The 14,363-nt window shown below is 37.3% G+C and overlaps 1 protein-coding gene across 1 annotated transcript; it reads left to right on the plus strand.

Annotated features, from left to right (window-relative positions):
• The first annotated feature begins 1,276 nt into the window (after positions 1 to 1,276).
• On the plus strand, positions 1,277 to 1,813 carry LOC101418806 (sialomucin core protein 24-like). The gene has a single exon (XM_012528269.1). The coding sequence runs from the start codon at positions 1,277 to 1,279 to the stop codon at positions 1,811 to 1,813; it is 537 nt and encodes a 178-aa protein (XP_012383723.1).
• Positions 1,814 to 14,363: the final 12,550 nt, after the last annotated feature.

The following is a 14,363-nucleotide window of genomic DNA, read 5'->3' on the forward strand; positions in this document are numbered from 1 at the left end:
CTTTCCATTCCTGAGCATAGGCCCAGTCCCTGTCATAGTCCATCGAGTCTCTCTCTACCTGCTTTGTGCTTATCCACTTCCAATTCCCTGACTTCCAACTGCCTGGTTAATTTTTACTCTCCGTGTAAGTCTCAATTCTCAATTTAGACATAACATTTTGCAGAAGTATTTCTTGAGTCCTTTTAGAAAAACTTGCCCTCCATGTGCTCGCCTCTACACCCTGATCATCCTCTATACAGGGCTCACCAGTCCATAAAAAAAAAAAAAAAGAAACAAAAAACACCAGAAACACCTGGGAGCTTATTAAAATGCAGATTCCTAGAATGTACTCTCCAGATATTCTCATAGGTCTGGGGACAGACCAATCTGTATTTTAACAAGAACTCCAAATTGTTCTGAAGTATACTTATGGTTAAGAACCACATTCTCTCTGGACTGACAATGTGATAGCCAGATCCTGAGCCTCAACAGACTCCAGCACCTACAATCTGATTTATTGGACTTACCACACTCAGCTAAGATGGAGGTGAAGAAGGACAACCACCACACCATGGAGCCTAGAGTGATTACAACTGAAAATGGGAGGATTGCATCCAGCATCCAGGTGGAATCTGAGCCTCCTCTTAACATAAAGGTGCAATGGACACAACCAATCCAGTGTCCACATAGAAGAGGTGGCATTGGATTGGGAAAAGTGGACATAATGGACAAAGGGTATGGGGAAAGGCAGGAAGAGATGAGAGGTGGAGGCGTCTTCGGGACATGGAGCTGCCCTGGATGGTGCTTCAGAGGTAATCACCGGACATTGTAAATCCTCACAGGGCCTACATGATGGAATAGAGGAGAGTATGGGCCATGATGTGAACCAATGTATATGAGGTGCAGAGGTGCCCAAAGATGTACTTACCAAATCCAATGGATGTGTCATGATGATGGGAACGAGTGTTGTTGGGGGGGGGGGAGAGGGGGGGGTGGGGGGGTGGGGTTGAATGGGACCTCACATATATATTTTTAACGTAATATTATTACAAAGTCAATAAAAAATTAAAAAATTAAAAAAAAAAAAAAAAAAAGAACCACATTCTGTCATTATACTTATCACTCTGATTAAAATCCTTTATTTCTTTATAGTGAGAGCACAGACTGCCTATCTTGCTCACCATTGTATTCTTAGCGTCGGGCATATGGTAAGTACTCAATAAATGTTGGAACAAATAAAAGAATGGTATGAATATAGCAAAGCAAGAAAAGGCAGGGTAAGAAAATGTTTCTTAAAATGAGAAGAGGTTGTTCGCGGCAACTTTCGCTGGAGCTCCAGCACCGAGGACACGACGTCGGGGTTTTGTGGTCGACTGTTTTGGGCCGCCACTTCGCTGGCCGCGCTCTGTGTGCTGGCCATGGCTCAGATCGCCAGAGTCACTCGTCCACGATTAAACCCTCTTTAAAGTCCTCCACCAACAAAACTCTGACGTTCGCGACAACCCCCACTCCGGCCACTACTCGAGCCAGCTCTCCAGCACTACGAACCTGTAAAAGCTACAACAACTGCTTATCCTGTGTTAATGCTAGCATTGCTAATACTATTTGCTTCTGGATAGAATGTAAAGAAGATAAGAGCTACTGTTCACCTAATTCAAGAATTAGTGATTGCCATGTGGTGAATGGCACAGAACTCTGTTCTGCTCCTACATCCTTTCTGCTGCCAACCATTTGTACAGGTAAAATTACAACAACTTTGCCTTCCTCCACTACAGCTTCCCCCACAGGTCGTACATCAAGTACAACAAATACCACTGTGACTCCAACCTCATAACCTGCACGGAACTCTACCTTTAATGCAGCCAGGTTCATTGGAAGAAATGTCCTTGTCTTGGGTGTAATTTTCATTCTTTATAAATTCTGTAAATCTAAAGAACAAAATTACCACACCATCAAAGTAGCACAGACTGGCATTTCATTCATGTAATTCACTGAAACCAAAATATTATCTTTCATGATGTCCCGCATGGAAGATGCTATTCTAGGATCTTTAAATTTCCAGAGGATACATATAGGATAATTTGGAGCATCGTCCTTGAAAAATCAGTTAGTTCATTTTGCTCTTTGGGAATATTTAAAATATTCTGCACGAATCCTATGGCTAACTTCTTTTATTTTAAATGGCTGCTGTTGTGGGATTATGTTCTTTCTTCTTGACATGCCAAGTGTAACTTTTTGTAAAGTGATGAAAAATATTGTCTGTCCTGCACAGACAACCTCATGACACTTTGGCAGTTTAAATTTAGTTGTTTTAAAGCTCGAATGCTGCATTACTTTCATCCTAACTCAGGATATAGTTTATCAACCAGAATTGAGAAGAATGTGCCAAATGAGCATCAGTTAGGTGAAATTGTGGCTATCATTTAAAAAATGGAATAATTTATGAATTTAGCACTAAACTGTATCCTTAGAGTAAGCTTTTGTGCTTGATAAGTTATTTTTTCTACATTAAAAATAAGATGTCACACAGGGAATTACATTTCAGTTTTAATGAAATGAAGGGATACAAAACATTCATGTATAGCAGGTTATTGTTGATACTTGTAAAGCACCTTATATCATTGAGAAAATAAAGAACAGTGCCTTAAAAGACAGACTAAAAGGTAGGTAGACTTACTTTAACTGTTTATGATTTGTTCTTTCACATTAAAGAAAGTAAAGGTTGATTCTGAGGATGTAACTATTGAAGTGAACATTAGTAAATTGTTAGTATTTAATTGAAAGCTTGTCTACTTCAGAGATGAATAACTTAACATACAATATAGTACACAAAGTTGAAGGCATTTGTGTATTAAGCCTCCCAACATTTTTCTTATGGCTGTTAAAAAAGTATAATTAGAGATGTAATTGGTTTCATTGCATTTTCCTATGTACTTCCAAAAAAGTATCTTAACATTGTACCCTGAAAGAATTGTCACCAAGCTTTCTTGAAAAGTAAATTCCATGAGGCAAGAAGGTAAAAATTTTAGAACCATTTACTAACTCGTCAAAGATGCAATCATTTTAAGTCTTTGGGCAACAAATGTGATCAATGAATTTCAGAAAATCTAAGGCATTTTGGCTTATTAGATTACTGTAGGTCTTTAATATTATTGTTTTATGATTACCCTATATGAATAAGTTGAGCTTGCTTTGTTCTTCTCTCCCTCCCTTTCTTTTTGATTGCAATTTACATATTATAATGAGCATGCACACTTCTACAATTTTTTATGAAGCACTAGTTTTTTTGTTTTATTTTTTATTTAAAACAAAATTTTAAAAGGCTATTTTTCCCATGCTTTTGACATATTGAATTAGTTCAGAGGATTAAGTTAGTTTAAAGGGGACTTTTGTTTTTCTAGATTATCGTTAAAGTTTTTTCATTTTAGTTTCTTCAGTTGGTAGTGGCTCAGCTTAGCACTTGGTTTTCAATATTTTATAGTGGGAAAGTCAACTTGCTTTAGTCCTTTTCATAAACTGAAAACTCCTTGCATTTATTTAGATAATTATATTAAAGGGTATTAAAATGAAAAATAAATAAAAGTAAAGTGAGGAGAACCTTATGAACTCTCTATGGCCCCTTGAAATCTGCATGTCAATGACTACAAAAAACATGCTCTAAGGGCAAGCACACTAAAAGCAAAATATTTATCTTCTCCTGGATTCTCTGATAATAACCACCAACTACGAGTTTCATAACAGTCTTTCTTATTTTTTTAATTTTTTAAATTTATTGAACTACATCACTCATATAAAAATATGCATAAAAATGTGTATAGTAGTTGTGAACTTACAAAACAAACATGTATTACATCAAACAAACATATGTAACACTTCACCTTACCTCCAATAACTTGGATTGTTTTTAAACCTGTTTAGTAATTAAAGAGCATTGTCAAAATATTATTACTAAACAAAGTATTTTCCCCTAACCAATACTATTATTATCTTTATATCATTTATATATGAACATACATCAACAATTAAGTGTATAGTAAAAGTTGTGAACATACAAAGCAAACATGCATAACATCATACAGAGGTCCCATACATTAACCCTCCACCAACACCTTGCATTGTCATGAGACATTTTTTACAAATTATGAAAGAATGTAGTCAAAATCTTACTACTGATCATAGTCCTTATTTTCCCCCAAACCACCCTATTATCATTATTTAAATATATTTTTATGACAGAAGTTGTAAGCTTCTGAAATAATGGTGCACATGTGCAGAATTACCCCCCTTCCATCAACACACCACTGTGTCATTTACCGCAGATAAAATAATATCATTTGATTGTTACCATGTCCATAGTGTACATTTGGCTCATATTTTCCATACTGCCTCAGTATCAACAGTACATTTTTTGCATAGATGCAGGAATATATTATTACTACTAACCACAATCCATAGGATGCTCCAACTTCTTCACATTCCCAACACCCTGCAGTAGTGATATACATTTGTTCTAGCTAAAAAAGGACATTCTTGCATCTGTACCATCAACCACAATTCTTATTCACCTCTTGGTTTACTGCGCTATCCAGCTCCTAGATTATTCTCTAGCATTCTGTCAGTTGGCATTTACATAACTAGACTACTATTTTCGGTCATATCCCTATTTATAAACTAGCTCTTACTCACTGTGTGTTACCATCCACTCTTTACATTTCCATACCTTTACAGTGCAGCTAATTAAAACTTCTACATACATTAAACATCAGTAGTCCACTCAGTCCTTCTCTTATCTCCTCTAAGAATCCACCATCTACCCCCAGGTCTTGAAGATATTTTCCTACAATTTCTTCTAGAAGTTTTATGGTTCTTGATTTTATTTTTAGTTTTTTGATCCATTTTGAGTTAATTTTTGGATGAGGTGTGAGATAGGGGTCCTTTTTCCTTCTTTCAGCTATGGATGTCCAATTTTTCAGCATCTTTTGTTGGATGGATTGTTCTGCCCGAGCTGTATGACTTTGACAGGCTAGTCAAAAATCACTTGAACATTCCTGTGAGGGTCTGTTTCTGAACCATAAATTTGGTTCCATTGGTCTATTGTGTCTGCTTTTAAGCTAGTACCACACTGTTTTTACCACTATAGGTAGGTATTATGATTTAAAGTCTGGAGATGAGGGTTCACTTTGCCTTTTTATGATGTTTCTGACTATTCAGGACTCCTTACCATTCCAAATAAATTTAATGATCGTGTTTTCAATTATTTCTTTAACGCTGGTGGAATTTTTTATCAGGATTGCATTAAATCTGTATATCAATTTGAGTAGAATTAACATCTTGATGATATTTAGTCTTCCTATCCATGAACATGGAATGTCCTTCCAGTTATTTAGGATTTGTTTTAACATTGAGTTGCAGTTTTCTGAATACAAGAGCTTTCCATCATTGGTTAAGTTTATTCCTGACTATTTGAGTTTTTTTGTCATATTTTATTTCCATCACTCTTTTGACACTTATATTTACTTTTATTGATATAATCTTCATTTCTAAGCTGTCTTCCAGGCATCTCTCTCCTGTCTTTTCTTTTCAGGCTCTAGCACACTCTTTAGTATTTCCTGAAAATTTGGTCTCTTGCTTAGAAGTTCTCTCAGTTTCTGCTTATCTGTGAAAATTCTAATTTCACCCTCATTTTTGAAAGACAGTTTTGCTGGATATAAGTCTTGGCTAGAAGTATTTTTCTTGTAGTATTTTAAATATATCAGACAATTGTCTTCTTGCCTCCATGATTTCTGGTGAGAAATCAGCACTTAATCTCATTGGATATCCGTTATATGTTATACATTGCTTTTCTCTTACTGCTCTCAGAATTCTCTTTCTCTCTTTGGCCTTTGACATTCTGATGAGTAAGTGTCTTGGAGTTGGTCTATTTGGATTTTTTCAGATGGGAGTACATTGTGCTTCTCAGAAGAGGATATCTATGTCCTTCAATAGGGTTGGGAAATTTTCTACCATTATTTCTTCAAACATTCTTTCTGCCCCTTTTCCCTTCTCTTCTCCTGGGACACCCATGACCCATATGTTTGCACACCTTTTGCTGTCATTTAGTTTCCTGAGACCTTGTTTAATTTTTTCCATTCTTTTCTTCATCTGTTCTTTTGTATGTTCATGTTCAGAAGTCATTTGTTCAAGTTGACCAATCCTTTCTTTTGCCTCCCCAAATCTGCTATTTATGACTACAATGTTTTATTAATTTCATTTATTGCACATTTCATTCCCATAAGATCTGCTCTTTTTCTATGCATGCTTTCAAATTCTTCTTTGTGCTCATCCAAAGTCTTCTTAATATCCCTAATCTCTCAGTGTTGGCAGGAACCACTTTCTTTCACGCAGATCAGCCTGCTGCCTTAGTCTAGGCTTCAGTGCCGCCTCTAGCAGGGAGGAGCCCACGGAGCCCTGCACCAGCGTATACAGGTAACTGCAGGTAACTTTGGCTGGAATAGACTGAAAATCAGAAGTCTACCAGGGCAATTGCGGTCATCTTGTACCTGCACTGCATAGATTGCTGCCCACACCTGCAGCTCCATCCTCACCCCACACCTGCAGCTCCATCCTCACCCCAGGTAGGGGAGAAAGGAATGTGAAGCTTCATCAGTGTATCTGGGCAACTATTGTCTAGGTTTGCACTTGGATTATTCTGCACAGCTGTGACTGTCCCTATCCCTGGCAAAGGGGAACGTTGGAAGAAGCTTCGTTGGTCGCTGGTGCAATGAGGGCAACTTGAGCCCCATAGCTTACAGCACCAACTACATGCTTGTCTCCTACTGCACAACCAGCAAGGGAGAAAGGATAGGAAGCTCTAAGCTAAAGAGAAAAACTGTACCCAGAATAAATACTCTAGTAAGCCAGATGTGAAGACACACAAAAAAATACACACCAAGAAACAGAAAGCTATGATCCAGTTATAGGAACAAGATAAGCCTCCAGATGACATAAAGAAGTTGAGATAACTAATTATAGATGTTCAAACAAATCTCCTTAATAAATTCAATGAGATGGCTAAAGAGGTTAAGGACATAACAGTCTTTTGATGGAAATTGCAGGTGATTTTTTTCAGAAAGGAAAAAGGTATGTATACTGCTCAGCAAACTGTTGATTATGATTACTGCTAGACAGTAGGATTGGGAGGAGAGTATGGGATTTTGGCATTTTACTTTATATATTTTTACATTGTTTGATTTTTACATTAAGAGTGTGTATTATATTTGCTATTTAAAAAGCAATCACCAAAAATAACAATCACTTTTAAAAGTCAAGGGCTGTGCTATTGATTTTATGATTTAAAAATATGCTGCTTCACAAATATACTTTTGGGAAGTTGTTTATAATCCAGCTTTCTTGGTGTTATTTAGATATTAGAGATTAATGTAGAAAATTTAGCTTCTTATATTTGCTTTATCCATTTTCTCCTGTCATTTTTTAATATGGCCTCCTTGGGGTACTTCTTTTATATCACCAACTTAATGGAAAAGTAATACTAAGCATACATTTGAAGCACTGTGGTAGAGTGCAGAGTGCTAACTTTGAAATCAAACTCCTCAGTATGAATCTGGCATTGCCATGTAATAATTTTGTGACCTTAGAAAATCACTTAACCTCTCTGAACTTCAGAGTCCTCATCAGTAGAATGATGGTAATACTATGTTTCTCACAGAAGTTTTGTAAAGACCAAAGTTGGGCTTATGTGAAAGTGCCTAGCGTAGGACTAGGTGCTCAATACATGTCAGCTTCCTTCTCCAAATTGTTCCTTAAACAAATATATACTGAGCACCTATGTCCCAGACATCGTTTTCTGCACTGAGGATGCATTCTCAAACAAAGCTGCCCTGACTTCATGGAACTACTAGTATAGTGAGGGAGACAGACATTAACTTCTGTCTACCTACGACCTACCAAGTGAAAAGGTGTGATGATAAGAACTGTGATGAAGAACCACAGGGAGCTATGAGAGAGTATAAGAGCAATCCTTGTTTATTTTTTTTAATATGGAAAGGTAAGTACCTTCTTTAGGAAGTGATGAACTGAGATCTGAAGGATACAAAGGAGTCAGCCAGGAAAAATGAAAGGAAATACAAAGGGAACATTGTATTATTTTAATCTTGAACATGTCTTTTCTTCCTTTTACTTGAAGGTACAAAAACATAGGAAATTGTGTGCGTGTGTATTTGTATGTGTTTGTGCGTGTTTATGTGTGTAGAGAGAGAAACGAGAAGGGATAATTGTCCATTGCCTTCTGTAAAAGGTAGATTTCACTACCGAACCCCTCACACAGTAGAACTTATCTCAAAACATCAACCTGTAATGAACCCATAGGAATTTGCTTAATCAAATGCCTCCAATATTATCTCATAACATGCACTGTATGAACCTTAAGTAAATATATATATCTATGTCTCTATATTAGAGAGAGAGACATAGAGAGAGAGACATATATATGCATATAGATATACATATCTATTGCTTGTAGGAACAAAATCTTGATTGAATGCTCAAGTACTTTTAAAATATTTTTATTAGCAAACTCTAAATCTCTGCAATGCATCAGTGTCATGAAACCTGCAATAATAAAACTTCTTTCCTTCTTTCCTTCTTGAAAAATACCATTATAAAGTCACCAAATATATAATCCATTGCTAATCAGTGCTTTCAATTTCAATGTATAATTTTTTAGTCAATTGTAAACTTCTTTTTCAGGGTACTTAGCCAATTCTCAGTGTGACAAATTGCCTGACTAATGATGGGGTTTAGGGGATTAAGTTTGCTTTGCTCATTCTAATCTTGAGTCACTCCAACACAGGAGATATCTTTGGGGCCAAAAAAGTTTCAGGCTTGTTTGAGTACAGATTTAGGGTACCCTAAATTATCTGAAGTGTCCCAGAACTGAACTAACCAACCAAGAGTGGTCCTTGAACACTATAAATTTCAGGATTTCCCTCCATTCATTATCTCCATCCAGCCCATCACCAAAGGACCCCATTCTTCCTTTGAATTTTATTTGTATCTCATCCTCCCCATCCTGCATCATCTAGGCATGAATTATTGTAACGGCTTCTTATTTGATTTCCTTAGGTTCAGAGTTCCCCTTCTAGTCTCCTTTCCCACTGTGTCCAGTTTATTTGATTTATTTACATTTTTTCACACATGTAGCATTATAAACATATTAATTCATTTAATACTTCCAACAGCATTATGATATGGGTAATACTACTATCCCCATTTTACATGTGAGGGTCCTCATGTACACAAAGGTTAATTAACTTACCCGAGGTCATACAGTTTGCCTTCAGAAATCCAAGCACACAACTAGGCACCTAACAAATATACAGTGATTGATCAAGAATTGAACCAGCTTCCATGGGTTGAAATAGATGACTAAGGCTTTTATCACTGTCATCTCAAGTTTCTTCCTACTGTTTTGTTTAAACAGGTATACACCATTATATGAAATTTCTCATCCACTATAGTTAAAATGATTCATGAATCAAGGCTCAAAGTTCTGGGTGGCGGACTTGGCCCAGTGATTAGGGCATCTGTCTACCACATGGGAGGTCCGTGGTTCAAACCGCAGGCCTCATTTGCCCGTGTGGAGCTGGCCCATGTGCCGTGCTGATGCACGCAAGGAGTGCAGGGCCATGCAGGGGTGTCCCCCGTGTAGGGGAGCCCCACACGCAAGGAGTGCACCCCGTAAAGAGAGCCACCCAGCGAGAAAGAAAGTGCAGTCTGCCCAAGAATGGAGCCACACACACGGAGAGCTGACACAACAAGATGATGCAACAAAAAGAAACACAGATTCCCTTGCCACTGACAACAACAGAAGCAGACAAAGAAGATGCAGCAAATAGACACAGAGAACAGACAACCGGGGTGGGGGGAGGGAGGGGAGAGAAATAAATAAATAAATCTTTTAAAAAAAAAGGTTCAAAGTTCTGTCAACACTATGGAAAACTGACTCAGGGAATATTTAATTTTGCAACTCAACTTCCTCAAAGTCTGTCATTTTATCATTTTAGGGAATTATTTTGCAAAAAAGGAGAGGTTAAAAGTAAAATTTAAAAACTAATTAATTTTTGTGATCAACTTGCTGATTTAGATTCTTAATGCATTTAATTAGGATGTATTTTAGAGTAAAAAGATTTGAACATCATTCCCAGCTCTGAGACTTTACTAGTTATATGACTTTAGGAAGTTGCTTAAAAACTGAAATGTCTCACCAAACCCATATTTTCTTATCTATAAGATGTTGATACTATCTGCCTTACCTCAAAGATAGTTTTGAGGATAAAAGAAAATGCATATAGAAGCTCTTTGTATATTCTAAAGCATTATGCAATTGTAAGTTGCATTATTATTTGTAGTATAGAGTCTGATAACCAAAGAATGCTAGTTTAAATTTTAGATCTGCAACTAATGCAGGTTATGTAATCTGGGTGAAGGTATTTAGTTAATATGAAGCTTATTCTCTCAATTGTAAAATGCCACAACTTCCAGTTTTAATATTTTGTGATACAATGAATTTAATTTCCTCTATAACCTGTTGGCAAATTGCAAAAAAAAAAACAAATTCTGATACTAAAATAAATCTGGGGAAGCGGACCCAGCCCAGTGGATAGGGCATCCGTTTACCACATGGGAGGTCTGCAGTTCAAACCCTGGGCCTCCATGACCCGTGTGGAGCTGGCCCACGTGCAGTGCTGATGCACACAAGGAGTGCCCTGCTACGCAGGGGTGTCCCCCACGTAAGGGAGCCCCACGCGCAAGGAGTGCGCCCCGTAAGGAGAGCTGCCCAGTGTGAAAGAAAGTGCAGCCCGCCCAGGAATGACACCGCACACACGGAGAGCTGATGCAGCAAGATGATGCAGCAAAAAGAAAACACAGATTCCCATGCCACTGACAACAACAGGAGCAGACAAAGAAGAACACCAAGTAAATAGACACAGAGAACAGACAACTGGGGTGGGGTGCAGGGAAGGGGAGAGAAATAAATAAAATAACTCTTTAAATAAATAAATAAATAAAATAAATCTGAAACTTTTATTGATCTTTCAACCCAAATAATTGCCATATCATGAAATAAATTATTTATATTGTTGTTTTGTGCTGTCACAAAGTAGTTATATATTTGTGTGTGTGTATAGTAGCAGTTTAAGATTATTTTTTAAAAGATTTATTTATTTATTTATTTATTTCTGTCCCCTCCCTCCCCACCCCAGTTGTCTGTTCTTTGTGTCTATTTGCTGCATCTTCTTTGTCCGCTTCTGTTGTTGTCAGCAGCATGGGAATCTGTGTCTCTTTTTGTTGTGTCATCTTGTGTCAGCTCTCCGTGTGGGTGGTGCTATTCCTGGGCAGCCTGCCATTTCTTTCACGCTGGGTGGCTCTCCTTATGGGGCACACTCCTTGAGCGTGGGTTTCCCCTACGCAGGGGACACCCCTGCATGGCATGGCACTCCATGTATGCATCAGCACTGCACATGTGCCAGCTCCACAGGGGTCAAGGAGGCCCAGGGTTTGAACCACGGACCTCCCATGTGGTAGACAGATGCCCTAACCACTGGGCCAAGTCCATCGCCAAGATTATTATTTGAATCTCAAAAAGAGAAAGGTTATATTTGTAAACAAATCTATTCCTCTGGGTATGATTGCATACCTTTGATTGCATTAAATTCAATTGAGGGGCCTTTGATTAAATTACTTGATGAAATTGATTTAGGCCTTTTCATTGGACTACATCAGGGAATCATGACAGGTTGAGTCCCTGCATCCTTGCTGACATAAATGGACAGACACACATAAAAAAGGGAGCTGGCATACTTGATTCTGTATTGTGCATGAGAGAGAAAATTGCTTAAGAAAGAAGCCTCCAAAAGACTGTGCCCATGGAACAGCTAGAGACAAGTCTTGTTATATGCTTGATAGCTTGCAGCTGAATTTGGGAAGAGTGTGGAACAGCCAAACCTGAGAGAAGAGACCTGGTAAAAGACAAGCCCGATGCCAGCTTACAGCTGAAATCAGGGAAAAAAAATGGGGCAGATGAACTGAAAGAAGAAGCCCATGGAGGAAGGCAGAGACAAGACAAAGATTGCCCATCATCTTGCTTCAACACATGGCAGCTGACTTTGGTGAGACAGTGCCTCTTATGGTGCTATGAGTTGAACTTTTCACAGCCTTGGAACTGTAAGCTTTTACCCCAAGATTGTAAAATACAGCATAAACTATAATCCATGCTGTGTAGAAATGCTACAAAATGTACTCATCAAATGAAATGAATGTACCACACTAAGGAAAGAAGTTTTCAAAGTGGGAGAAGTGGAGGGTGTGGGGAGAGGGGTATATGGAAACCTCATATTTTTAATGTAACATTTTTTGTGATCTATATATCTTCAAAAATACAATAAAAATAAAAGTTCACAAAATATATAAAAATATAATATGAATTTTTAAAAACCAACAGATTTCTGGTACTTTGCATTGGCACCCCTTTGGCAAAATAAAACATACAAATAATGCATCAATAAATGATATCAGTTCCTCCTGTTTTCTACAATTATCAATGTTATAGGCATATTCCCTTACATAGAAAATAGCTTTGCACCAAGAAGCAGAACATTTCTTTTCTGCTTAGAATTTAAGCCACAAAAGAATGTGAACTCCAATTTATGAGTTAGTAATAAACATAAAGCTTTTACAAACACACACTTCCAAACCAATCATAAAAGTTTAGGTTTTCAACATATCACAGACAAATTTAATGAAGTAAATGAAGAGGTTAACAATATGAAGAAAACACTTGGAGGGGAAATTGCAGACATATGCAAAAGATAACAGATATGATGGGAATGAACACCACAGTTCAAGAAATCAAAAATACACTCACAGCAAAAAACAGCAGATTAGAAGAGGCAGAGAAAAGAATTAGTGATGTGGAAGACAGTACATCGGAAATCAAACAGATAGTAGAATTGATGGATAAAAAGATAGAAAAAATCCAACTAGGACTTAGGGACCTGAATGACATATGCAAAACGCACAAACATACGTATTATAGGCATCCCAGAAGGAGAAGAGAAGGGAAAGGGGACAAAAGGGGTGTTGGAGGATATAATAGCTGAAAGCTTCCCATATCTACTGATAGAGATGGATGTAAATGTCCAGGAAGCACAACACATTGCAAACACAATAAATCACAACAGGCAAACCCGAAGACATATACTTTTCAAATTATCTAATGCTTAAGACAAAGAGAAAAGTCTAAAAGCAGCAAGAGAAAAGAGAGCCATTACATACAAGGGGGGTTCCATAAGATTAAGTGCTGATTTCTCATCTGAAACCATGGAGGCAAGAAAGCAGTGGTATGATATAGTCAAGGTACTAAAAGAAAAACATTTCCAACCAAGAATACAGCACCCACCTAAACTAGCATTCACAAATGATGGAGAGTTCCAAATTGTCACAGATAAAAAGAAATTAAAAGAGTATACCAACAAGAACCTTGCTCTTCAAGAAATACTAAAGGGAGTTCTGCAGGAAGAAAGAAAAACAGGAGAAGCAGAGTTGGAGGAGAGTGTAAGAACAACAAAAAAGACAAAAAGAGAAGGGAAACAAACAAACAAAATATGACAAACACGAGTCCAAACAAAATACGGCTGACATAAATAATTCCTTGAAAGTAATAACACTGAATGTCAATGGATTAAACCAACCCACCTGTCAAAAGACTCAGACTGGGAGATTGGATAAGGAAATATGACCCATCTATAAGCTGTCTACAAGAAACACATCTTAGACCCAGGGATTCATGGAGGTTGAAAGTGAATGGCTGGAAAACAGTCTTACAAGCAAACAATAACCAAAAAAAGGCAAGGGTAGCTATATTAATATCAGACAAAATAGACTTTAAATGCAAAACAATTGTGGGAGACAAAGAAAGATGCTACATATTATTGAAATGGATAATCTTTCAAGAAGAACAAACAATCATAAATATTTATATTCCTAACAAGGGCACCTCCAAATATGTGAGGCAAACACTGGAAACACTATGTGAAAGAATTGATGCCTCTACAATTATAGTGGGAGACTTTAATACACCACTATCAACTTTGGACCAAACATCTCAAAAGAGAATCAATAAAGAGACAAAAAATTTGAACAGTATATTAGAGAGGCTGGATCTAATAGACATATACAGATCATTATACTCAAATACAGCAGGATATACATTTTTTCTCAAGTGCACATGGATCATTCTCCAAGGTAGAGCATATGCTAGGCCACAAAGAAAGGCTTAATGAATTCAGAAAGATGGAAATCATACAAAATAATATCTCTGATCACAG

This window comes from Dasypus novemcinctus, chromosome X (genome assembly GCF_030445035.2).
Source record: "Dasypus novemcinctus isolate mDasNov1 chromosome X, mDasNov1.1.hap2, whole genome shotgun sequence".
NCBI lineage: Eukaryota > Metazoa > Chordata > Mammalia > Cingulata > Dasypodidae > Dasypus > Dasypus novemcinctus.

Excerpts from the sequence above, each read along its gene's own strand:
- LOC101418806 (XM_012528269.1), top strand. The coding sequence starts at position 1,277 with ATGAGAAGAGGTTGTTCGCGGCAACTTTCGCTGGAGCTCCAGCACCGA.